Source organism: Papio anubis, chromosome 5 (genome assembly GCF_008728515.1).
Source record: "Papio anubis isolate 15944 chromosome 5, Panubis1.0, whole genome shotgun sequence".
NCBI classification, from domain to species: Eukaryota; Metazoa; Chordata; class Mammalia; order Primates; family Cercopithecidae; genus Papio; species Papio anubis.
Genome location: NC_044980.1, coordinates 86,530,479 through 86,557,523, shown reverse-complemented (window position 1 = coordinate 86,557,523; position 27,045 = coordinate 86,530,479). Strand labels below are relative to the sequence as shown.

Here is a 27,045-nt window from a genome sequence, read left to right as displayed (position 1 = left end):
CTCCAGCAAATGAAACTTTAAAATAAATCCTGCAGTTTAATTTCTGTTTTTAAAAGTTAGTAGGTATACGAGGAAACAGAGAAAGCATTTAAACAACTGAGTTACACTTCAGCTATTTAGCAGTGTAACATTAGAAGGAAGAATACAGCCAGTTTTCAACCTAGCCAACTTTTAAAACTACATGTGTTCCTGGAAAATAATACCCGACTAGAGTCAATTTGCATGAGATTCTAAGCTAGGATCTCAAGAAGGTAATAAAATACATGAAATTTATTGAATAAATGGTTGGGGAGGATTTGTAAGCGTTTGACGATCTAGTGATCTATTAGAAGCACAATGCACTCAAATTTGAATTTCCATGATCAACTTTCAACCTGAAAAAATGAGAGCCATTTGCTTAACTTAATCTGGAACATATGTTTGCACCAGTAGCAGGTTTTTTGGTGTGTGGCTGGGGCTGATCAAGTTGTAAATTTTCTGCTTTAGGTTTTCAGCGCCTGCTAGTTTCAGCCTAACACCTAGAGAGAGACTTTGCGGGGTTCTTCACCAAAGCAGCCAAGGTTTGACAAAAGGTTTCCAAACCACCCAGCTCTGTATGTTGTTAATTTTCCCCAAAGGTAGAACATTTCTTACAATTAGTTTCCAAATCCTAAAAGCAAGTAACAAGTTAAACTCTCCCATGTCCAAGTGTTTAAAGTTATAAAGAGATATTTTTCTTTAATTTGCAACCGTTGCCTTCCTCACCTGCAATCCTTTCTTTAAAAAACAGACAATGGTATGAGAACAGTGGGTGCTGTGAAAATGACATCTTCATTCGACAAAACAATATTCAGGTCTTTTTGGCTTATCTTAATTTTTTCCACCAGAAACTTAGAACTACTGATTTTCTCTCTTCATACTTCAACACAAAGGAATCTCCCCAAAAGTGTTTTGAATATCTGAGAAGAATCATTTAGTGATTGAAATAAATATACATTAGAATCCACAAGTCATCCTTCTTGTGAAACAAGCTAGGTAGTGACTTTCATTACTAAGATTAAAATATATCTCTTTGTAGACATAAATTTTTAGTACTTGGGCTATAATCATAATACTTTTTCAATCAATTAATGCTATCTCATAATGACAAATGAAAGTAATAAGTTCCCCAAATCAGCCTGATTTGAGTGAGAATGGGGAGTAGTGGTGGGAGAGGGTGGTGGACTCTAGTGGGAAACTTCAAAGATTGTAAATCACCATCTGGACCTGCTGAGTTGTCCTCTTGAAAACCTCAATCAGACTCTTGGAGGAAAGTTACTAAGGTGCCTTTTTAAGTGCACCAGAACAGGTAATTAAACCACAAATGTGCCCTAAATTTAGATGCAGAGTTTCCCTGAATTTCATTATTATATGGATTAAGACTGGCAGCTTCCACCTGGACGATACCTTAATCAAAAAGAGAACAAGTGTGAAGAAAACAAGGGCAATAATAACATTACCAGCACTGTACTAATCAAATGCCCACAAATAGTTCAGAACAACGGTGCTAAAAAGCCGCTTTAATTCTGAAACAGAAAGTCCTGAGACACCGAGCGCCATCTAGCAAGCAAAGTTAGAATCAAAGTACGCCCAAGTCGAGCACAGAGGGAGAGGGGATGGCGAGGTAAAGGGGGACTTCGAGATCACTTGCTGTGATTTAACCGTCTGCCCAGTCTCACCTGAGCCCAGAGCTACCTGCAAGTTTCTGCTCTTCGCCTCACCGACCAGCTCAAATAAATTTAACGACTGAGGTGAGACAGACCATTCTGCCTCCAGCCAAGGCTAAAGGACAGCTCCTCGCAGGATTGCTTATTGTCTTTAATTAGAACAGGCCGCCTCTCCATACCCTCCTACCACCTCCCCAAAGCCAGCCCAGTGTCTAACTAGTTTTGCACCTTCTTATCCAAATGGGGACAAAGAGCAGTGCCTGAAAGGCTCACCTTGGGCTGAAATGATTCCCAGGGCTTCAGCGCAGAGGAAAGCGCATCGCTGGGAAAACATAGCACGATTTGAGAAGTCATTCTGAGTTTACAAGGCTGCCCAGATGCCTCCTGACAGGCGATCTGAGCTCTCTCCGAGTGGCATAAGACACAGATTTACTTAACAAGCCACTGATGGTCATGGAAATGGAATGCTGCCTCCTAAATATAAATGCTATAACTTTATTCTTCTCCAGGCAACTGGGTCTTTGATATTTCCTTTGGGTGAAGAAAAGTCAAAGGTAGCTAGAAAGCTGCCAATACCCCTGTTAGTGTGTAGCTTGAAGGGGGTGGGGTTAAAGCACTTTTTAAAAATAATTTTAAAGTTTGAATAATATTACCTAATTATATGAATATTCTTTGGAACTGGGCTAACAATGTAACTACCAAATAAAGCTTCTGGGATTTCAGTGTGAAGAAAGTAAAGAATAACTTGCTGATTTCTGTAGAGGCAGGAACCCCATATTTTTCTTTTAAACCAGCCGGTCTGAATTGATAAGACTGGGAGAGTTCATCTCAATAATATGTGTGCTTTCTAAAGAGTCTTTCTGGAATTTCATTTTAAGGCTGGAAAAGAATCAGCGTATATACATGCTAGTCTTAAACTACTCTTAATTTCCTGCTATTGAATATTGCCTCTATAATAGCTCATTGATTCACATTGTTCTTAGAATACAGAGCCAGAGCTAGGCTTTTCTATTGTTCTTTCCTCATCTCCACCACCCCACACACAATTTTCTCCCAATGAAGTGAAGCTTTGTAAAATAACGACAAAAACAAAAACAAAAACAAATTAGAAAATGAAATATTAAAATATTCCTGTTGAATATCAAATGCTATTCCAATCTCAGGTTTGCTGAGATTATGTTCATTGCTCCTCAATGAACATAAGCACAATAGATATGAAATAACAGTCCTCTTGATTTTTCTACTGTGCTATTTGCTGTGCAAAACAACCACATTAAGAATAAAGGAAGCATGAGATAAGAATATGCTCAACACGCTCACAGGTCATAGTACTTACAGGAAAAAAAAACTCAGAAAAATCACTACCCACCCAACAAATCTAAGCCAATAAAGAGAGACTTCATAGTTTAACCAACAATTTAGAACACATCTAAAACATTTCTACTAAACCTCCTTGTCTCCTTATGCCTGAAAATATGTGTAAAGATCTGAGGATGGACAGTAGACCCAATTCATGCTCTCTCTTATTTCCCTCTCCCTCTCCGAAGTTCAGAGGAAAAGTTCCCAGGGCAGTCTTGCCTCCGGATGTCAATAAAAATTTAACTTTGTGTGTGTGTGTGTGTGTGTGTGTGTGTGTGTGTGTGTGTGTCTTGTTAAATAGTACATTTCTCCCATCAAGGTCTTCTTAAACACGGAACCTTCTCCTAGACAGGGTACCCAGCTGTTTAATTTAACATTGATTTATTGCTTTTAAAAGTAAATTTACACACATGCCAGCAGCGCTCCGTTTTGTTTCCCCAGACTCTGAGATTTATTTTCTACTTAGCGCTTGTCTGACAAAACAATGTCCTTTAACTTTATTACACATCGATGAGGAAATCTGTCTTATTTTTGTTCAGATTTATTGCTGTGTTACTTGTGGGGACTTTTGTGATCCAGAAAGGCTCAGGTCCGAAAATAAATAGAAAATTAAACAGAGTTGATCACAAAATAATGATCAAAACCTTAGAATATGGTCCAGCCTATACCAGCCTGCTGGGGGGTGAGGTGGGGTGGGACACAGAATGAGACTCCCCTAGTGAGCACCGTTTCTTTGGAAGAAAACAAAATGTCTTTAATGGGCAGGTAGCCTTTGAAGGTGGAGTAGCCAAATCTGGGTTCTGTAATATCTCCAAGTTATCGGTTGAAATGTATTTGGAATTACAGGGCAGGGAGGTACATCTGCGAGACTCCCCACCCCATGGCAGCCTTACCTCCGTGCAGAACTCCCAATTATCACACGTTCGTGATGACTGAGCCCAAGGGAATTAAGATGGACTTTGAAGCAGCTTTTACGGTACACTTCATCTACATTTGGGTTTTCTTTAGTTCTCATTAAAAGGGCCACTTTCTTCTTTTCATTGATATATGTCTTTGTGTCCTTCATTTCACACTCTTAAAAAAGTTCTCTCATCAGATCCAGTGCAAAAAGGAGAGGACGACATAATAACCATCATAATCATGATAACAACAACAACAAACAACTGGTACTGTGGGTTTAAATCTTTTTTAAAAGAAGGTTTTCTCCTGTATAAGGCATGGCCCTCCAATTAAAAAAAAAAAAAAACTGGGGTTGAGAATGAGGATAATAAAAGTGTTTCTAAGGTTAAATTACATGAAGGCAGGCTTAAAAATAATCTCTGTATGTGATGAGCTTTCCTCTCCCATCCTGATTTCTCACAGAGACATTCAGTAATCACTTCAGAGCTGTTCACATGAGGAAATGAGGACACTATCTTTTCTAGTAAGAAGTGAAGATGTGACAGGTTTTGTTATTGGAATGAGGGAGAACTTCGTAAGATATTCCCTTTTTTTCGCCCCTACAAACACAGCATCTTAAAAATCCCCTGTCTGAAAGCGTGACTCGTCCGTTGCCTTTCCACTCTGGTCAGTGAGTCCTCGAAAACACCGTAACATGTTTCAATAATTTTGAACAACCCAAGAAGATTTTTCAAAGTTAATGGATCATTCTTTCTCCTGAAAACACATAAAAACACGATTGCGCACGCAATTCCAATCTAATGAGAGAAAGGAAGGAAGGAAGGAAGGAAGGAAGGAAGGAAGGAAGGAAGGAAGGAAAGAAGGAAGGAAGGAAGGAAGGAGGGAAGGGAGGGAGGGAGGGAGGGAAGGGAGGGAGCGAAGGGAGGGAGAGAAGGAAGGAAAGAAAGGAAGGAAGGGAGTGTAAGGACAGAAAGGAAAGAAAGAAAAATAGGAAAAAGGGAAAGGAAAAAATATCCCTCTTTAAACGGGGGGAGGGGGAGTAACTGCGAAACATTGAAAAATCTCCTATTCATATTAGGAGCTACTTCTTCTTATTCTGGTTTTTTTTTTTTTTTTTTTTTTTTTTCTGTTTGCCCTTTGAAAAGGGGTCCTGTCACTCAGAAAGGGGCTGTTTCTTCAACCTCCTCCCCATCCACCCACCAGCCGGCCCCCCTCAGCCTCGCAGCCCGGCCCCGGCCCACCCCGCGGCCCTCCCAGCGCACACACAGTTTCTTCCAAGTGCTTTTTCAAGTAAGAGCCGGAGAGATGAGAGGTGAGGCTTCTCCAGCGCGGAGCCAGACAAGTACTTCTCATCCCGGCGGAGCGCGGCCCGGCGCGGCCAGCCCGAGGCCCGGACGTTGTTTTTATGTCAAGAAGCCCCAGGGCCCCTCGGGCTGGCCGCCCCTCCCCGCGGCGGGACCACAACGCCGTGCTCTGGCCCGTCACGTGGCCGCGCCCCCGAGCCCCTGCGGAGCCCTTTGTTAAGCCCCTGGGTCCCCACGCGCGGCCGCCGCGGCTGGGGCGGTGCCGCAGGGTATGCGCCCGGAAGACGATCGCAGTACCCTGGCTTCGCCTGGGCTCACCACACAGCCCCCAAACACCTTGGGCGGAGGCCCCAAGCACTTGGCAAATCACGATTCTCAGTCCTCTGGGGAAAACGGCCCTGGGCCACCTCCAGTGTTTCAAACCAAAGGCACAAAGTGGGGCGAGGGGGCCAGTGGAGGGCGCGCCTCTGCACAGGGGTGTAACCACTGGGCTGACTTCCCTCCTGCTTTGCATTCCGCCTCACCAGTTCCTCGCCTTTTTTTTTCCCCTCTTCTCTTATCCTCTGCCACGCTCAGAGGCTCAGTGGGTGGGAGTGTGTGTGTAAATGTGTGTGTGGTGTGTGTGCGTGCATGTGCAGTTAGGTGGAAATTTCATAAGAATATGTCCTAGGCTTATCAACTTGCTAGGGTGAGGGAGGATGTTCTCCAGTAAATGGACTGGTGGGAGAGTTTAAGCGACTTATTTGGGAGGAAATAGGGGGTCAGATTTGGTCTAAGTGGAACATCTGCAAAACATTCAAGCAGCTTATTCAACAAAGAATCTAGCCATTTATTGTAGAAATAATAAAAAGCCACTAATGATTATGGTTCCCACCCCTTCCCCCAAAAGGCCAAATCCTAATGAAATAATTCAAAGGTAGGCCTCATTTCCTAATAGTGGAATTAAACAACAACAAAAAAGAGCCCAACTAAACTTTCCAGCTCGGCCTTCTTAAGGGCCTGGGAACCTTGCTGAGAAATTAGGTAAATAAAAGGCGAGTTGGAATTTCTGTTGAGCTGAGGCTGCAGTGCCCTGACTTGCACACAGTTCTGCCTTGATACGCAATTAAATTACAGTAAATTCCTCTTTAAATAATAAAATTTGGAAGACTCCTCAGGATTCGAAGATGTCTGGGGTTAAGTAGCTTTTAAAACGTCAGTTTTTAAATGGCTTGAGCAATGAATAGCTACCTTTAAATTCTAAAACCATTATAAATATGCTATACATCTGGGTGCCAGTTTATCTCTCCATATTTCTTTTTAAAATGAGGAAAGCATTCATAAAAAGCTACTTGGCACACTTTATTTTAGGAAAGCAGATGTTAATTTTTTCACGTATCATTTTATGACCAAGTACATGTGTAACGTTGGAAAGCATCCAGAACGCCTCTATTATTTGCTAAATGACTGTTAGTTGAGGCATATTATTCTCAGCCTAACCACGGTATAGGTTATATCAATAAAGTAAACATCTGTGATTTTTTTTTTTTTTTTTTTTTAACCAGGGGAGGCGGGTAGAAAGTTACTAGAAGCGAGGCACGGGGGTAGTGGGGAGAGTTTGGGTAGGAAGAGCACACCTGCGTTGTAGCAAATAGGATATTTATATTGTTCGGTGCAAAACAAAGTCCCTCAGTCAGGCACTCGGGGATATTTACATGGCGGGAGATAAAGTTGAAAGCCTTTTCGGGCGTGCCAAATGGGATTCTCCCAGTGGCCTTCTGCGTAGCAAGATAACAGGTACCGAGTGCTCCTGGCGGCGTCGGGCCTTCTACCGCCGGCTCGCCTTCCCTGCACGCCAGCCCCAGGCCCAGCCGCGGTTGAATCAGGCGCTCAGGCTCTAGGAATTCCCAAGCACCGCGGAAATTTCAGCGGGGTTCCCAGCCTAGAAATATGCTCAGGAAGCGTCCTCATTTGCCCTGCGTCGCTCGAGGACGCCGGCGCCCAGGAAAAGCCAGTGGGGTGATAATTAATGGAATACAATATTTATGGTCCGATGTATTGACTCTGATGCAAGCCGCCGTGTAGAGTCCGTGGGGGTCTGACAAACAGGGGTGAGTGAACAAACATAATGACCGGAGTACTTATGCCTATCCGGTTTACTCACTTAAACCCGAGGTATGTAACATCACGATAAATACTAATATCCACCTCGACAGACCCACAGCACCACTGTCCTCCTAAGCTCTCCCTTCCTGAGCGCTGCCCTTTACAAAAAGGCCAGAGAGGAGGTTTTTAACATAAAATGCTGCAAATATGAAAAATAGGTCACCAATAAAATTGGTCTCAGCATGGAGCGTAATTGCAACAAAGTGCCGCCGAGTAAAATCGAGGAGTGAGCTGGCTGAGGCGGCACAGTCGCGAACCATCTGGTGTGTATTAAGAGTGGTGCTGTAAATATTGCTGAGAGCTAATGCATTATCGGCTTCTATAAGTGCACAGGGCCTGTAAGCTTTCCATATGTTAGAATATGTAGATCGGGTGAGAGCAGGGAAAGGTGTCTTATCAATCACAGGCTTCTAAAGCATTGTTTTGCCCACGCTTTGTGGATGTTTGGCCCCCCAAAAGTGTAGGATATTCATTCTCATTCTCTCCCCCCACCACCTTTTTCCTCTTATCTCAATTCCTCTTTCTCTTTTTCTCTTGCTCTTTCTCCCAGCTCCTTCCTTCCATCTCCTCCTCCTCTCTCCCTTCTCTCCAAGGGGATAGGGCAGGCATTGCTGACGTCACTTCACATCAGTAAAAGAGAGTAACTGTTTCAGAGAGGAAGAAAAAATCATCTGTTTTTCATCAGTACTAAAGTTTTGCCTCTTTAATAGAAATAGGCTGCCCAGCCTGAGTACTCCTTGTGTTTTGAAGCTTATAACTACTACTACCCCTTTGGCCCAAGAAGTGGGGAGGTGTTCTTGATCCTGTGAGCTGATTCATTTTATAAGTGGTTCTAATGCCAGAATCGGCTCAAAAAGATGAAACTAATTAAAATAAGGTGCAAAGGTAATGTCTTCTAGAGAATATTTCACATCTACACCTCCTAGGCAACTTTTGTCAAGGAGTGTCGAGGGCTCCTGGTTCCATGACACTTCTGCTTTGAGTCCTGGAACTTCTTCCTTTCTCTGAAGCCTCCCTCCATAATTCCACCCCCCACATACCTAACCGCCACACACAGCACAGCTAATAAATTTCCTGCTGTCACATTACTTTTCTGGGGAAAACAAAGTCCTCCTTTTCCTGATGATACCCCACATCTAAGAGTTTACTGTAATTACCCCCCATCTCCTCTGAACCCCCCTCCACATATTCCTCAGCTACGAGATTTTAGTCCAATCCAGTGCCAGGAAGTTTATTTACGTTGTCCCACAGAGATCATTTTCTCTCTCTCAAAATTGGCCTGTTCTCTTATTCTTCCTACTTTCCTTCTCCTGCCTTTTCTCCCCACCTCTCCCTCCTGTGCACATATAGCACAAACCTCCAGCACTTCTAATGTGGATAAACCTGCTGGTCGTGACAACCCAAGTTCAATCAGCAAATAAATAAAACTCTTACTTTTCTTTTTTGGCTGCCGGCTGCATTTCCCCTCTGGTCGTTGCCTCCTTTAATTATAGGAGCTATATTTCTTCCCTGGGAGACATTCGAGGGGATTTTTAGTTGGAAACTCGTTTCTGCTGAGTTATTTTGGAGCCAGGACCAGTGAGTGAGTGGCCCGTACCCAGAGGCTTTGAGTGAAGTGCAGATTGAGACATATCGAGTTCCCTTTAAAAGGATCATTTCATGTGGGAGGTTGGACACAAAGTTTGCACTCGTGACTGGCATTCCAGTGAGAGACATGCATATTTTAAAACAACAAAGCAAGCTGGAAAGAAAGCTTAGGGGAGGGGGAAAAACTTGGAAAGAAGTTACTAAGTGACAAACATCTGTCAACATGGGATAATTTGTACACTCCAATGTAAAACTATCTGACTAGTTTGATGGAGTTCAAGGAACAGGATCTGGGAGAGCAAAGTGGATACATATTTATCCCTGTGAGATATGGCTAAAAGACACTTTTCCCCCAAATAGGTGTAAGGTCATTAAAACTGCATGTTTGAGCATAATTTTTAAATGCTTATTACAATAATAGAAGTTTCTAAAATTGCATTTTTCTGATAGTTAATACAAAATTAGATCTATGTAATTTTAAGATGTATTTCATTTAAAAAACAATGGAGAGCAATGAAATTATAAGCAAGATCCTTATTACAGAAAACAAAATGAATTTTACCTCATAACAAAACATGACCAAGAGAAAGAAGGGGGGGAGCTCAAACAACCCCTGATTGCTAGGTTCTAGAAAGCTTTAACTGAAAGTACCAGCTTTACATGTGTATGTGAATCAAATATGTAAACATCCACCTCTCTTCGTGTCAACAAGGAAAAATGGCAAAATATTCTCAGAGAATTTTTCTCTCCCATTTAAGCTTGAAGTTTCAACAAGTATATTATACTTTGACAAAGAAAAGCAAAAAAGTTCCCTCTTTAAGAGGAAAGTTTTTAAAAGAAGAGTGAAAGATCAGGCAAGATCCTGGTATGTCTTTTTTTAGGCACTGAATCTCCAACAACCACATGGAAGTTCAGGCTCCAGCTTCCACCGAGAAATCTTTTTCTCCTCCAGATCTGAAGACAAAAGGAGAGGAGGCCTGGTGGTGAGCGGGATATCTCTGTTAGTTGTCAGCGCAGGTCCATGGGTTAGGAATGCTAATGAGCCTCTTGGCCAGCTGAAGACTTGGTTCTCTCTCTCGCACACCCTGACGCTCACACACACTCGGGCTCCTGCATGCCGACTGACAAGCACACAGACAGAGCCTCGTGCACGACCCTGTCTCTCTCCTCTTTCCTCTGAGCCCAGAGATCGATCGCTGACCCCACTGTTGGGCCAACGCTTTATTTATCTGTCTGCGCAATGATATTATCAGCCTTAAACGTTATATACAGCAAATGTCTTCCTAAATCAACACAAGAGGATAGCTTGCAGAGACCAGCCTGGTCTTTCTTAAAGAAATCCCTCGCTATCTCTTTCTCTTTTTCCTCTCCCCTGCAGGCACCCCTTCTTCCTTCCTTCTTTTCAGCTGGGGGTATTTTATATGCTGGACTTGGGGATTTGATCCTTTGCTTTCAGCTTGGTTAGAGGAGGCCTTCGCAGACCAGGAGATGGATAGACACCATTATCCAGCCATCACTGAGATCCCCATCAGGGGTTCCCTTGTCAGCCGGATCCAAATGCCTAAAGCCACTCTATTCACATGATCCGAATTTCTCAAAATTGGGGTAGAAGAGAAGGCGAGGGGTGGGGAATGGAGTGTGCAACCTTCCACTGTGTTAATTGTTTTCTTTCCTCTCAATTACATTCATAAACCTATTTTCTGCATTGCATGTTATTTCTTTGTGCTTCAAAATTGAAACCACGTGCAACTTTCTCCCCTCCGCATACACAATAAATGCGCTGCCCCCTCCCCCCAGCCCATCACGCAACTGTGTATATCTTGGTTACTCACTCCGCGCGCTCCGGCCCCCGAGAAGAAATTGGCCCCATGGGACTTGGTGAGGCTTTGTGAAAGCATCTCTCAAATCCGTATCTCGGGCCCCCATTCTCGGAGAAAGGCTCCTGGATTCGCCTCCCGGGCCTCCCCACCACCCCCTCCTCGTACAGGTGGTTGAGGCTTACACAGGGAGAGATAGTAGAGAGGACATCCAGGGAGAAAGGCAGCTTCGCAGTGTCTAGCCAGGACCACTCACCACCCACCCCACACCCTGGCTCGCCTGCCGCCGGGGTCAGCTGTGACCACGGGTGTGCCTCTGCCAGTCCCTCGTCCCCACACCCTGGGCGTAGTAGATCCCGCGCAGGGAGAGGCTACTCCCTGGGGAGCATTCCAACCCCAGGTCCTCCCAGGCAAAGAAGTCCCACTATAAATAAATAAATAAACTGCAAAGTGGGGGAGGGGGAGCTGGAAAATGGATTCGCTGACAAGGAGAGATAATAAATGAGAGGCGCTTTCAGATAGATATCTCAGACGTGAAATTGCGCCCAGCTGGTTGTGTAAGCAAACAAATAGTTTCATGTTAGGAACTCTCAACTTGTGGCTTGATGAATAGGACACGACAGAGGTAAATGGGTCTTTAACTCATTTAGGAATACAACTCTTTGGCTTCCCAAGTAAAAGGCCCAGTGATGCCAGGGACCCTGAGCAGGCCCTTTAACAAGAGTTTTATTAGTTCCCACTTGTGTCCCCCTCCACTACTCCTCACACTCCTCATGGTCTGCTATTTGCAGAGACATTCAGGTGATTTGTTGTGAGGAATTGCAGAGCTCACAGGAGGAGTTATAAGGAGTGCCTAGGAGTGAAAGAAGAGGAGAAAGATTTTTAAAAATAAAATCTCCCCACCCCCCTACATGCTTCAAGCAGACAAGCTCAGGTGGGCTCAGATAGAGGGGACTCTAGATCCCCATCACCCCTGAATGCAAAGCTGGGTGGTTGGACCTCTTGGGAGCCAACCAAGACCCTGTGTGGCTGCCAGAGGCCAAGAGCCTGGACGAACTGGAAGGGTGGAGTCCCAAAAGCTCATGGTTCTCCTGGTGGGCAGGAGGGACCCACATTCCCACCATAGGCTTCCACTCAGCCTGGTCCCAGGTTGGGATGTGCGTCTGGGGACAAATGTCATACTTTTCCTCCCTAGCACCAGGCCTTGTCCCCTGGCTGCGGATAAAGTGCAGACTCCTTCCCTATCAATTCCCAGAGAAGAGCACTTCCTGAGATGGCCTGATGTTTTCCACAAAGCTTGTGGCTAAGGTAGTTTAAACAGATTTCAAGGCTCCTAAAGTTCTCAGTTGTCCAGCAAGCCTTTAGATTAGAACAGCGAACGTGTGACTTTCCTAAGTCACTGGTGATTTCGAGAGGGAAGTCACCTTATGTGGGCTGCCCTCCAACTGTTAAGAAGAATTTCCTCTTGCCCTGGGGAACGAGTCGGCTCTACCCTGCCCAGTTAGCCCAGTCTTACTCCCCTGACTCTTTAGGGCCGCCACCGCCCCTGCAGGCGAGGTGTGGCTGAGAGCCCAGAACGACTGCCTGGCCTACACCTGCTGGGAGCCCCGGTTCCACGGCTCCCCCTGGCGTCCCACATGAAGGTGGGCTCACTGCTCAGGAACCTTCTGGAGGCCACCCAGGCAGAGGAGGCTCTCAACTACACCTCGCCTCCTGCCCAGGTCTTGGGCCATAGCGGCAACTGGGGACTGGGGAGACACAGGACGCTGAACCCGGGACAGCCTGGCCCCTCCTGGGGCCTGTCCCTCCGCACTGAGAGGAAACCCCGGACCGCTCCGAGCGCCCTCAGCCCGCAGGACCCGCCACTGTCAGCCCAGCCCGGGTGGGGTAGGGGATCCTTCACATCGCCGGAACTGAGAGCAGAGGGTACTTTCCAATTATCAGAAGGCTCAACTCGTTGCACAGATAGCCGCGTCTCAGCTCCCAAACTTCCCCTTAGCGCGTGCAGATTCCTGTCTGCCCTCCCTGTGAAGGAAAGCCAAGGGCTCCTGCAACCTGTTCGGCCGTCGGGGACGGCCACATGACCCCTGATTCCAGGGAGGCTCTGTCTCTCTCTGGATGAGATACACAGAGACCTCCGGTCCTGGGAAGACGACTGACTCTCTGTGGGTAATGCAGGCAGGCGCCACCCCAGTCACAGAAGAGACAGAGGAGAAACCCACTGCGGGGAGATGGGGTGGGCAGGAAGGTCCTGCGGAGCACTGGAGAACCCCCGCCTCTCCCTTCCCTTCAGCCCTGGGACCTCCTGCTCCTAGAAGAGTCCGGGAGGGAGGCTGGGCGGCCATAGGAGGGCCTGCACTTCTTCCTAGGCTGTGAAGATTAGCCCCAGGCTTGAGCCCCGCCTTAGAAAGGTCGCTGGGATTCCCCAGGTCATGGGCAACGTTCCAGCCCTGAGGAGCAAGAGCCAAGTTAACCACTGTCACCTCTGGGCACTGGAGCAAGCGCGAGTACATCTCGGGCTACTGCAGCTGGCGGGCCAGTCTACACTGGGCGCCTTGCTCTTGGGCCTCCATATTGAGATTAATTGAAAAATACGTTTCCGACCTACGAAAATGTTTATCTGTTTTCATCAGAGGGATCACACTGTAATGAATATATTTACATCTCATTTCAGGAAAGGCAGGAAAGATCGCTGAGCTCTCCGAGACAGCTCGTCTCCCCTCCCCCTCAGAGCCTTGGTTGCAGCCCACCCCACCCCAATCCGGAACCCGCAGCCAGTGGCGCTCGCTGATACTTCTTGGGAAGCGGTCGGGGATTAACTGTGGGCTCTCCCCAACCCCTCCTGCCTTAGGTGTCCAACCTGCAGGGAGGTCAACACAGGCCCAAAGACGTTGTTTCTGCCCGGGGAGGGATAAAACGGGCCCTAGTGGCTCCATATCCTACCCGCCTGGCCGCCCTAGCTCAGGCCGGTCCCCAGGCGGGCCAGGCTGCGGATCGTGGGCCTGCAGTGGCTTCTCCACAGAGAGTGCGGCAGTGCCCATGCTGCGCTGCACCCAGAATATTAAAAACCACAAGCGGGTTGGAGTGTAGGAGCTTGTTAATGCATTTGGTGGCGGGGAGTACCGGAGGGACGTGGAGACTTCCAGATAGCACACTGAAAGCAAAACATTGCCAGTGACTTCTGAAAGTGAAGCTCTTCCCTCATCCGGGCCTGTCTGGGGCTGAGGGAAGGGGGAGGGGTGAGAGGTGTTATTTTAAAAGATCTGGCTTTATTAATACGTTAAGAAAGAGCTCCCTTGGCAGTATGTGTTCTCGCAGCGCCGGCTCTGATCCTATAAAACATTCATGCTTCGAAAGCTGTTACACAGAGCTGCCCCCCAAGCACACCCACCGATAGGCCTCAGCGGGAGGCTTCTGCCCTCAGAGGGCCACTAGGGCCCAGATACCTCTTCTGTGAAGAACCTGCTCCAGCCCTCTGACTCCTAGGTTCCGGGTCCACGCCCCTAAGTGCCACGAGCGGGGCGGGGCAGGGGTTCCCTTCACCCATCGGAGTTCCAGGACCCTTCTGGGAACCCATGTCACAGGGTTGGAGTGAAGGGCAAATCACAGCCACCTCTTCAGCGGACCATAACGGGGAGCAAAGTCAGGACTCCCAGGGCCGAGGCCCCAACTCTCTCCCAGAGCTGGAAAGAGGCGGGATCTACTAGCGCCTGGCTCAGTGGCGTCTGAATGGCCCACTCCCGCCACCCCCAAGTCCCGCTCTCCATGTCCCTCTGTAGCTTCTCCAGCTCAGCAAGTTCCCACCTGCAGTAAAGCCCCGGTTGCCGCCGCCAGAAACTGAAGCAGGCTGCGCCCCCGGTGCTTGGTGCCTGGAGACTCAACCAGCGCGCGACCCTGCCTGCCCCACTCCCTGGCCCAGCTGAGCACGGGACCGCCCGCAGCCCATAAAGTCTCAACCACTGAAGTCAGCAACCAAGGCGCCCTGCCTCTCCGCAGACCCCAGCCCATGTAGAGCCTGGCCCTCTGCATTTACAAAACCAAAGTAGCAGCTTGGTTTTAGGAAATGAATCTAACCAACTTTGTAGTAGACTTTAAAAGTCTCCCCTTTCACACACCAAAACCTTCAATTCTAATAATAGTTGAGGTGGAAATTAACAAGGAGTTCTCTTGCACGGATAACATCCATCAAGTAACCAGACACATGGGTTTTGCTAAATTCTTTTATTTTTGTTTAAATTTTCACTTCAATTTTAATTCTTGAAGAACAGCCTCGACAACATATATCGCACTCATTATAAGAAGCAAAGGGTTATATCAAAAATTATTAGTATAGAATCACAGGAAATCTGGTTTGGAACCAGAAAAAAATACAAAACAGATATAGATACATAGACACAGGACAATTTTTTATAATTATTTGGAAAATGTTATTTTCCCCTAATTCTTGTTTCCTTTTTCTTTATGCGCATACGATGTTTAAATTTTACAAAAAATGAAAATAAAGACTAATATTTTACAAAATGAATAACAATGTTCAGTGTGTGTGTGTTTCTACATAGGTTTCAGTCCACTTCCATATGTGTTGTTTCTGTACAGAATATATCCACATCCGTCCACAATAAATCCTGGAAGGTCCATTAGTTTCCTTCTGTTTTATTAAAATTCTCATGGTCCTCTCTTCCAAATTTTTTTCTTTTTTTCACCAGACAGACACAAGGTTCTTTTTTTTTCTTTTTCTTTTTTCTTTTTTTTTTTTCCTTGCCAACGTGCTCACAGATCTGATCCTAAAAGAGTTTCTTTTTCCCATGCTTTGTAGCTCGGGTTGTATTTCTGCTGGGTGGGCTGCTCTTGTCTCGGCCCTCCTCCCTCCCGCCCGGCCTGCCTGGCCCGCTGCACCTCCCGGTGTCCCCGCGGCTTTGGAGTCCTTGGCCCAGGTGGGTCCACTGAGTCTCTAGGGGGACGGGGGCAGGTGGGAAGCGCCCAAGGTCTAGGAGCACTGGATGGACATGTAAGGCCAGTTGAAGCTGCTCCCAGACAGTAACATATCGCGGATGAGAGTTTCGATGGGGGTTTTACCTACCAAACGGACGAAGAAGAGCTGCTCGATGACAGAGGAGGACACGGTGCGCAGCGAGGGCAGTCGCAGCAGCAGTTTGCCGAAGCGGCTGGGCTGGTTGGGGTACTGACTCCTCACGTACTCCTCCAGTGCGCACTGCGACTTCTCCTGCAGGCTCTCGATGTGGGCCGCATCCGACAGGCCACAGGCGTCTGCCCGAGTAGCCACAGGAGGGAGAGACAGGGAAAGGTAGCACACGGTTAGGCTGACAAATAGCAAAGGCACAAATAAGTCATTATTTTTCTTTAAGGAGAAAAGGGAAAATAAAAAAGAAGTAAAAGAGAAAAGAAAAATTCACCCTCCCATACCTCTCCATCCCCTTCTTCATTCCCTTCTCCCCAGCCCCCAATACAATACAAATAAAAATAAATCAAACCCCCACCAAGCCTATGGGAGCTGGAGAGACAGGCACACACATGCAGAGGCAGGAACCTCTCTAGTCCCTTTGTTTTTCCTCTTTCACCTTTGGATTAAATAATGTACAATGCTGGAACCATGTTTGCTGTGCTTAACAACCTGTCCTCCGCGTGCAAGGGAGCATCTTTCTGGCCATGCTCATTAACTTTCACCCCTTTTGCCTGTAATTTGGGGGAGTTCAGTACCCCTTAGGAAATATACGGCCTGAAGGGAGTTCTTAAAGGATTCCTGGAGTCCCCTCTCAAACCCAAACAACCCCAACCAGAAACCTCAAGGAGAACCTAGATTGTGTAGTGAACAAACACATGGGAGGGGGTAAGGAATCATGGGCTGGCAGTGCCTGGAATCAGATGAAGCCCATGCTTTAGCAATACATGATTTGAGATCCACTATCTATGCAAGAAAGGACTCTGCAGCAAATCCTTGGTGAGGATGTACACTTCTATCTATATCTAAGATCAAGTAATTGAAAATTGGTCACATCTCTGTAAGCTGTATAATAATCAGGAAGAATATGACTCAGTTACTCCAGGCTGCAGAAAGGCGACATCTTCGGTGATCAGACACAAAGCTAGGCTACAGGCAGCAGCTGCTGCTGCTTCAGAACTGGGGGGTGGGGGGGACATGGGTGGTGGGGAGTTGAGGGGGGACTTGGGGGAGATAAGCTTTTGGTGGCAGGACCAAGGGAGAAAAAGGCACCTCCACACAATGACAGCACCTCAAAATCTGTGTGCTTAGTTCATGTCAACCAAGGTCTTGGTCCTCTAAAAGTATTTCAGGGCAGCAGATTATACTATATCAACTAACTAGAGGCAAGCATAGGGAGGGGAAGATGGAATAAGAGAAATGGAGTAAAGGCATCCTCTCCTAGTTCAAATACCCACTTGTTTCTTATATTAATAATAAATATTTTAAAATCCGGGAAGATCACAGAGGAGCCCTTAGCCAGTCAGGAGGTTGACTAGAGATCAAAGGCAGAGTTTGCTAATATATAGATCTGGAAAGAAATTCATGCATGGCAATGCCCCCAAAATGACATTGTATAATTGTGAATGGGCAAGTGTGACCCTAAGAAGACACAACAAATGATTCAAAGCGAAACCTGTGTCTGCTGAGTTTCTGAGCTTTATGTCCTTATATTTCAAGAACTGGGACTTACAAAGCATTCTAACACCTTCATCTACAAGGCTATGGCCTCGAGCAAAAATACAAATAAAACTAGTGATAATTCAAGAACTTCTGAAGCAAGTCTCCTTTGACCTCAGATACAGACTAGGTTCTTCTCAGATGTCTAATTACTCCAGCTAGCCAGTTGGGTATATCCACACTGGTCTGATTTGGGAAGCCAAATGAGACTTTATGGCTATCAGGGCCAGGGCAGTAAGAGCTCTGTGGGGCTTTGCTGCTTAAGGAAGGGACCCTGAGTTTGGCCCTGCTTGCTAACCTGGCCCCGATGAATGACCCTCACTCAGACCCAGACCCATATTTACATAGAGCTTGCTTTACATGCATTATCTGTCCGTATGCTATGGATCATTCTCAGTCCTAGACAATGCAATGTGAAAAGGACCCCTTGGTACCCCAGCGGATTTCTTTCTTTTTTTTTTTTTAAGATCCATATAGCATCCCCTTAGCTCAGTCAAATATCTATCTGACATTTACGATTAGGGCCCTTGGAGTACAAGGTCACTTCCCGACTTCCAAACAGGCCGCTCCAAGAAAGACAAGCCCAGGAAAGGCCTGCCTGGGTCCTGTGCCGGTTGCTTCCATTTCTTCCTTCCTTTGGAGGCGAATGCCTATAGCTGGGCCTGCCTACCAGGTACCAGCCAGCTAGCTCTGTGGCTTCCCTCCGGCAGGAACCTTGGTTCTGGTCTGGCTTCCCAGTCTGGAAACTCATTCAACCCTTTGCAACAGGATTCCCCCAACTGTGGACAGAAGGTATGAGCTCCCAGATCAACTAGGGGGTTGTGGTGACAAAGCTAAGTGACCAGGGGGTGTAATGCAGTATATATTTACGCTCCATGAGTTATACTCCAAACAAGAAAATGAGGCATAATGTACAAAATCCATGTCACACTTTTTATACGGTAGTGTCAGTATGGGAACTCTCGATATTTCTTCTACAGTGTATGGAAAATAAATTATGTAAATAAATAACCATTACTACTCAGGCCCTCCTGGCTTAGCCTTTGTAGTACAGAGAATGTATTTCATGTTGTGCATTCAGAAGAGTTTAGTGTTCAGGAAATATAGATGTAATCAGCTGCCATAACTAGAAATCACAGTTATTATTGTGCTGAAAATGGATTTATTGTATTTATGTTAACTAGATGGTTCCTTTCAGAGAAAGTCTCATTTTTTTGAAGGAATATTTAGGTGTATGAATTAATGAATTTTTAAAAAAGTAAGTTCAGGTCATGACCTAGTCCTTGGATGCAGTCCAGAATATTAAGGATTAAACATACCATCCGGAGGCCAAATGTGAAAACCACCACGGGGGACCCCTGTGCCAGCTTCAAATACTTAGCCAAAGCAAACCACATTGGACAATATGTCTAAAACTGTCTTTTCCATCATTCAAAGTTTGCTTAAAAGTTGGATGACTTTGAGAAGGCTTCCCATGAATTCCCTTCTGGCTAGCAATCAAAACAAGTTTAGTCAAAAGTGGAAATGTGTTGCATGGTGGGGGGGGGGGGGGGCGGTGAATTACTACTGACAGCTCTATTTCCATTTTCAGATATTCTACTTGCAATTTTCCAACAAAATAATGTTATTGTTCATTTCTAGGCACTCTTTGCACCTTGAAGACTTGATTCAAGAAACTTCTTTGGAAAACTTTTTAAATGAACACTTTTCACAGGAATGTTTTAGTATGGAAAGTTAAAAGAAAAGCATGAATAATTCCACAATGCTTGCCCGAAGCCTGCACAGTCTTCACCTCTCTCTGGGAAAGGGCATGAGATTAGCAAAGTCAAGGGGGTTCAAAGAACCTTAGGGGGTATAAGGAAAAGAGAGGAGAGACCTTTCCTGAGAAGACGTCTGTCCAGTTCCAAGTCGCATTTCTGCTTCAAGACACCTCGCTGGATGAGATTTTCAAACCCCAGCTTCCCTGACACTGGCTTGCTTCCTGATGAATTTGGCTAAAGAGCCCAGTAGTAGACAGCCAGCCAGGCCCCAGGCCTGCCAGAGCTGAGGCAGCCTGGTTGCTGCTTCCCAGGCTCTTTGTCACTTTTGAAAAACACGTTTCCATCAAGAAGACTTATTAAGATAAAACGCATTCAAACACAGAGGAGACTATTCCATAAATCTTCCATTTGTTTTAAGGTTTGCACTTTATCCTCTTGGAAAGAATAACTCCCTCTCTCACTTGCAGACCTGCATTTGCACTGAAAGTAAAAGGGGGGCAGTCCAAGTCCATGGTTCTGGCCACCCTGCATACAAATGAGATGCTCTTGTCTAAATAAATTATCTGCTGTTCAGATCGATATTAATACTACATTTGCTACATTACAATATTGTGCAAATTTAAGAGTCATTTTAATACAATGTAAATACGATTCTTCACGCATGAAAGCCAAGAAATATTGATAGATTATACCATTGCTTACTGTTCAACAAGGCCTTAGGAAAGGGATTTTGGTATCTCTGTTCAAGAATGGTTTTAATTTGGCCATTGGAAAGCCTGGCTTTAGGACAGATTTATTGGGATGGTTTATTTGTTCTCCGAATGGAGGAATTAAAAACAATACTGCCAATAATGGTGGTAAAACTGCAGCTAACCCTACTCACAGTGGTCAGGGCCCAAGACCCAGTGTAAGCAGCACTACTTCCCACCAGCGTCCTCTCTGGCTTTGTTTCTATTTCTCCCCATTACCTGCTGTCCTGGGTGTTTATATGTTTCCCTCTTGCATGTTATAATAATAAAAAGCCGGCAATGTTCTCAGAGGCTCAGACCAGAGCCCTTCAAAGGAAACGTTAATGCACTTTCCTGGAAGTTAATTTGAACCATCTATCATAAGAGAAATTATTAACATACATGTTACCACTGCCTACACATAATTTGATATTTTTAAAGTCACTCTGTTAAATTTCCAACCTTCATGTGTTTTGCATAGCTTTGGAATTCATCTCCAGGCGGGGAATCCTCCCATACTTGCGGGTTCTACAGTATTGCCTTTGTTTTTTATCTTTCTTGTTTAGATCGAATCCGTTTTTTACGACCCTCAATAACCTCAGCAACTGCAAACATGAATGGTTTCCGATAAGGGAAAATCAGGCAGCGATAAAGCGGGATTATTTATGATTTATTTGTGCGTATTCTTCTCTTTCCACCTCTCTCTGTGTCTCTCTGTGTCGGGAAACTCATCCAAGGAGCGTGCCACAAAGGGTAAGAAGCCACATTCCCACGTTCTTTTCCTTCCCTCGCCTCCCCCAGAAACGCTGAGCTCTGGCTCACACATAACACGCACCACACACACACACATACACACACACACACACACACACACACACACACCCCCACCCACACAGCCCCCCCCCCCCCCCCCCCCCCCCCCCCGCCTCAGACACACACCCGCGGCAGCCGCGGCCCCACGTAGGGGTCCGCGCGACCAGGCCCGGCCGCCCGCCGGCCGCACCCGCGCCGCCTCGGTTCCCGCACCGCCGCGCTCCCAAGATGGCAGCGGCGCGGCCGGCCGGTCCCCGCGCGGGGGTCACAGACCCCGGCCAGGCTCAGTGCACAGCGAGGGCCCGACCCGACACGCACCGGCTGCGCGGGAGGCTCCGAAGGCCAGGCCCGGGCGGCGCTGGGCCTGCGCTCGCCGCCGGCGCGGCCTGCCCTCCCCGCGACCGCAGCCTCACCTGACGTGAACAGCACGATGGCTTTGAGGCAGCTGTACTCGGCCGAGTCGACGTGCAGCGCCTTGAGCTTCTCCACCTGCTCCTGGAAGATGCGGATGTGGTCCATGAAGGCCACGACGCGGTCGGCGGACATGGGCGAGGCGTGCAGGCCGGCGGCGGCCAGCAGCGGCGCCACGTGCAGCGGCATAGAACACTGGGCCGCGTTGAGCACGAACAGCTCGCTCCAGGTGAGGCGTAGCAGGGACACCTGGTCGGTGATCTGCAGATCCGGGAAGAAGGGGATGTTGCGGGCCCACTCGACGGCGCTGAAGAGCAGGCGCGCCGCCAGCTCGCAGATGTTCTCGATGCCCATAATGTTGTTGGGCTGCATGCACTGGCTGCCGTAGCGCGACGTGGGGTAGGGCTCGGCGCGCAGCAGCAGCGAGATGTAGCCGGACAGGTAGCAGTGGCCGTTGAGGGGGTCCCCGTTGGTGAGTGCGTACTGGCCTGGATTGGGCTGGGTTGGAGGCATTCTTCCTCGCTGAACCGCTGACAAAAAGAAAGAGAGAAAAGAGGCAATGTGCATCCAGGGGGCTTGCGAACATTGCCGCGCCGCAGCGTACCCAACACAATGCAGAAGCTCTTCCCGCAGCCACACGCGCCCCGCGCATCTTCTCCGGCTCGCTCTCACAGTCCACACCGCTAGGAGATCTGGGGTGAGGCCCTCCAGCTCCACAGCTCGATGTGTCCAGCCATCGCCTGAGCCCTTGGCCACCTCAGCCCCGCCGGAGCTAGGCCTGACTACAGGGCCCCCACCCTGGCAAGGTCAAGAAAGTGTCACCCAACCCCTAAGCCACCAAGGGGGAACACACAGATAAATGAAACCCCACTCACCCCTCCAGAATGGGGGGAAAAAAATCAAGGTTAAAAAAAGGCGAAACCGGAGAAAGGTTGTGGTTCTAGGCAAATGCCTAGCGGCCTCCTCATTTGCAAGCAAGCAGCGTTTTGCTGATAAAATGTTTCCACATTCTCTTAAAATGCTATAGAATAATTCTTAAAATAGACACAAGTTACATATCCTACTAACCACTTACAACTTTTGAGTAGAGAACAAGTATCCTGCGCCCCTCCCTTCTCCTCTCCTCCCCGTCGCCCCATACAAAGTTCTCACTATTAAAAGCAACAGAAAATTGAAAATTTTCAAGAAAAAAAGTTGAACTTACAGTAGCCAAACATTATTGAAAAAAGTAGGAAATATAATTAATGTCTGTCCTGCGCGGTGCCACTGCAACCTGCAGCCAGCTTTTGCCCAGTGAATGCACGAGCTTTCAACTGCAAAAACACTGGATTCATTAACCATCTGAATGCAAAACGTAAGCATGCTTTGAGTTCTTAAAGCTGACCAAAGTTTTTTTTTTTTTTTTTTTTTTTTTTTTTAATGTGTATGTTTTACTTCAACAGTGCCAGCGTTTTAAATTGCCATGTAAACAAAGACAACTTTAGGAAAAGTTAGGGCTACTGAACTCTTCCCCCCAACAAATTAATATAGATATGTTCATGTACATGTAGCTGTCTTATTTCAGGTTTTGCTCTATTTTCTGAAGTTTGCTTTGATTCTAATTTTAATGCAAGTTCCAGTGCAATTTAAGCTCTTGAAACATAATGGCTAGAATACTTTTTTCTAATTATAGTTTTGAACTTGGCAGTTATTTTTCAATTAAGTGAGAGTACAATTCAAAGTTGTTGTTTTTTTTTTTTTTCTTTCAGATGCCTACAAAATCTCCCTGGAGCTAGAAATGAAGTAGTCATATTTGTCTGCTCCTTAAGATCTGAAGGAATTCAATTTCTTTTCTTGTGGCATATAAAATATAATTTTAAAGTCAATTACAAGAAGGAGTAATCTGCATTCTGCAAAATTGACTGGTTCGCTAATTTGACTATAAGACATCTTTAATGATTGTCAAGAGATAAAGTTTAACTGTAAACGGCTAAATATATTTATAAGAAAAGTACTGCATCTCTTGCCACATGAACATGAAGCATATCCAAATACAACATCAAAAGTTGTGTTTTTTTAAAAAACAAAGCCATACAACACAGGGATTAAATGATGTGGAAGCTCATGCCAGCTGCAGTCTATGCATTATGGCCAAATCAGAAGGATCGGTAAATGCCGTTGTAAATTGTAATTTGTATGCAGTATTTAAGCAGAGGGTGGAGTTTGATGAAGAAATAAAACGAGTATCATGCTTTAAAAAAAATGACACAACTATGAAAGCACGGTTCAGTCACAAACTTTCCTTTCAAAGTAGAGGGGTGAAAACAAGGCCACAGCTCTGGAGGAGGCGGCCCCAGCTCCGTGAAGAAGAGAGGGAACCAGTGAACGGGCCAGAAGCCCCCCTTCCCCCCTAATTAGACCTACAAGTGCAATAAATCTCACTCCTCTTTTTCCAAGCTAAGCTTCCAAAAGGATGATGGCAGCAATGAATCTATGGTTCAGGGTACTCCAACCCCAACCCTCCCCCATTTTAAATAAAGGGTATGAAGAGGTGGAGGGAAAAGTGTAATGAAAAAAACACAGAAACAGAGTTTTCTGGGGGAAATAAGCACCCCTCCCCAAGTTCATGCCAGCACAGCCCCAAGCAGCCTCACGCACACGCGGGAAAGAGACACACCGAGCACATCCAAGACAGAGGGAAGAAGGGGATTTTAAGCCACAGCTCACGATCTCAGGGACACAATCCTGAGCAGGCAGCGGGCGGGGTGGGGGAGCCGGGGAGAGGAGCGCAGGCCGGGAGGGGGAGGCAGCGGCAGTGAGCTGGGGAGGGCGGGGGGAGACGCCGGGGGAGGAAGGCAGCGGGGAGAAGGGAAGCTGGGACAGGCCGGGACCACAGGAGCCCCAGCCCCACACAGCAACCACCCGGGCGAGAAAGAAAGAAAGAGCCAGGGAGGCGGGCGAAGCGCGGGGAGAGAAGCAGAGAAGAAATATTCACCTTCCCGCCTCATGCCCACTTTGAGGCACTTCTTGAGGCGGCAGTATTGGCACTGGTTGCGGTGGTGCTGGTCGATGGGACAGTTCCTGTTGGCACGGCATGTGTAAGTTAAGTTCCTGCGGACGCTCCTCTTGAAGAAACTTTTGCAGCCCTCGCAGGTGAATTGGCCGTAGTGCTTGCCGCTCGACTTGTCCCCGCACACCACGCACTCGATGTGCTGCTGGCTCTGGCCCGAACCGGGCGGGCCCTGGCCCTTGTCCCCCGCCGTGCCGGGGGTGGCGGGCGCTCCGGGCTGGCCCGGGGTCTGCGGCGTGTGCGGCGCGCCCGAGCCCGCCTGCTGCTGCTGCTCGCCGGCGCCGCCGCCGCCGCCGCGGGCCGCCTGCGCTGCGGGGTTGGGGCCGCCGGGGTTGCCCCCGGCCACGTCGTCCTGCGGATCTCGCCAGCTGCTAACTACCATTGCCATATCTTTGGGCCCGGGGAGCGCTGGGGGGAGCCGAGCTGCTCGCCGAGGGCCGCGGGGCGCGCCGGCGCGCTGGGAGGGGAAGGGGAAGGGGAAGGGGGGAGGGGGAGGGGGCGGGGGGCCCGCCGGGCGCCCCGGGGTCGCAGGAGCCGAGCCCGAGCCGGGCACCGGCCGCTGCCTCCGCCGCCGCCGCCGCTGCCGCCGCTACTGCCTCGGCCGCCCCGCTGCTGCTGCGCGCCCGCCCGCCCTGCTGGCGTTTTGTTGTGGTTCCTGCTGTTTTCTTTCTCTCTTTTTGCAGCCCCCCCAGGCTCTCAGGCTCCCCCCCCAACACCCCTGCTCCCCTCGCCCGCTCCCCCCGCGCTCCGTTCCTGGGGGGGCCGCGCTCTCCTTCCCCCCTCCCCACCCCCCGGCGAGCAAGCTCCCTTCTCTCGCTTTTTTCTTCTTCCCCAAGTTGCAAAATCAGAAATGGCACAGGCGGCAGCCGGGAGCGGCGCGGGGCGCAGCGCCGGGGGCGGCGGGCATGGGCCACGGCGCGCGCACACACTCGCCCTCCGCCTCGCCCGCACCCCCGCGCACACACACACTCGCACACACACTCGCTCACCCGCGCCGGGCGCCCGCCCGCCCGCCCGCCGGCCGCTCGGGCTACGCGCAGCGCGCGGGCTGAGCCGACATAGAGGAAGCCGGCGAGGGCGGAGGCGGCGGCGGCGGCGGAGGAGGAGGAGGTCGCGGCTGCAGGCGCCGCTGGAGCTGCCGCCGGAGCTGCTGCGGCGAGCGCCGCTGGAGGAGCCCGGGCCCGGGCCGGAGTCCGAGCAGGAGTCGGGGCCGCAGCCGGAGCGCGAGCGGAGGCCGGGGCCGCCCGCGCCGCCGCCGCTGCTGTCCCGGCGGGAGCCCTCGCCGGGCTCGGGAGTGCAGGGAGCGCGGTGAGCCGAGCAGGGCGCTGGGCGAGGCTGCCGGCGGCGATCAGGGCGCGCGGGTGTCGGGGGGCCAGGTCCAGGGCCGGACGCAGCCAGCCATTCAGGAAGGCAGCGCTGGAGAGCGGGAGGCAGCCGGCGAGGAAGATCACACACTTTGCTCTTTTTGTTGTGCCGGTGGCGCCGGGCTCTAGCTGCCTTCTTCTTTCGGGAGGTGACGGAAGGGGGAAAAAAATACGGGATAATTCACGCCGGCGACGAATTCACAGCGAAATAGAAAAAATAAAAATCAGAAGAAAATAATTGCCAAAAAAAGGAAAAAAGAAAAGCGAGAGAGACATCCAAAGTAGGTCGAATAAATAATCCTCTTCTTTTCCTCTTTCTTGCTCCTTCTTCTGCTTCTTCTGCTATAACACACAGAGCTAGTTAAAAAAACCCTGGAGATCGCCCAAAAATGTTCTTTTTTTAGTATTTTAAATAAGTGCTCTTCAGCCGGGAACCAACACCCTCCCTCCAAAAAAAATCATATATGTATAAAATAACGATAAGAAGAATACGAAGGGGGTGCCTCCTCCTCCTCCTCCTCCTTTTTTTTTCTTTAAGTTTAGCCCTCTCTCTTCTGCAGGAATGGAGTAAAAGAGACGAGGAGGGAGAAAAAGGAGAGAAAGAAGGAGAAGAAGGGGAAAACAACTAGTAGAATATGTAAGAAAAGAGAAAGGAGAGAGAAGAGAGGTTCAGAGAAGAGAGGAGAGAGAAGAGAGGAGGGAGAGAGAGGGGGGAGAAAGAGAGGAGAGAGAGAGAGAGACAGAGAGAGAGAGAGAAGAGAAGAGAGAGAGAGAGAGACCCAAAAATTGAATGCGTTTAAACGGGAGGACTCGCAGAGCAATGTTTCCGAAAGGGGGATCTGCGCGAATGTCTGTATATAGTGAACTTTGACACTACTATTGAAACTGACACGTTTCTATGGAGATCGCTGCCTTATATGGAGCTCGTGTCAAGGAGCCAAGAGAAGGGCTGCTGGCAACTGATAATCAAAGGCGACTGACTGGTCAGAGCCCTGAATCGGGGGGAGAGAAAATGGGAGGCTAAGGTTAGCCAAGCCTCCTGCACGCCATTGGTTGGAGAGCCCCTCCCCCCTCCTCTTCTGCTTTCTTTCTTTTTTTCCCCCCTCCCTCTTAGCTACCTACAGACTGGGATGGTGTGGGGAGGAGGAGAGAAAGTGAGGGAGGGGGGTGTGTTTCTGACAAGCGCAATTTACATTGAGATCGCCCTGCGCTGCTATTTACTCTGAGACCTGATTAGTATGGGTCGTCTATGGTCACACACACACACACACACACACTTACGCATACACCCCAGAGGGGGAAGGGATGACGAGGGGGGGGAGAACGCCTAGCGATGGGCAAAAGGAGAATTAGAAGGAAATTATTTTGATTTCTTCTGAAAAGTTTTTAAAATTAGATTTTATGAGCGTGAAGAGAGTGTCATTTAAAATGTTTAGAAAAAATT

General features: G+C 48.2%; 1 protein-coding gene across 2 annotated transcripts; it reads right to left on the bottom strand.

Moving 5' to 3' along the window:
- Positions 1-15,003: 15,003 nt before the first annotated feature.
- NR2F1 (nuclear receptor subfamily 2 group F member 1) lies at positions 15,004-26,540 on the bottom strand. 2 transcript variants are annotated; one of them, XM_003899920.5, is made up of 3 exons: positions 24,163-26,540; positions 21,191-21,718; positions 15,004-16,065 (listed from the first exon to the last, which is right to left on the bottom strand). In XM_003899920.5, exons 1-3 carry the CDS (start codon positions 24,623-24,625, stop codon positions 15,785-15,787), a joined length of 1,272 nt encoding a protein of 423 aa, XP_003899969.1. In that variant the 5' UTR covers positions 24,626-26,540; the 3' UTR covers positions 15,004-15,784. The 2 variants fall into 2 exon arrangements, with proteins under 2 accessions (XP_003899969.1, XP_009207032.1); XM_009208768.4 differs by lacking the exon at positions 24,163-26,540 and adding an exon at positions 22,393-22,535.
- Positions 26,541-27,045: the final 505 nt, after the last annotated feature.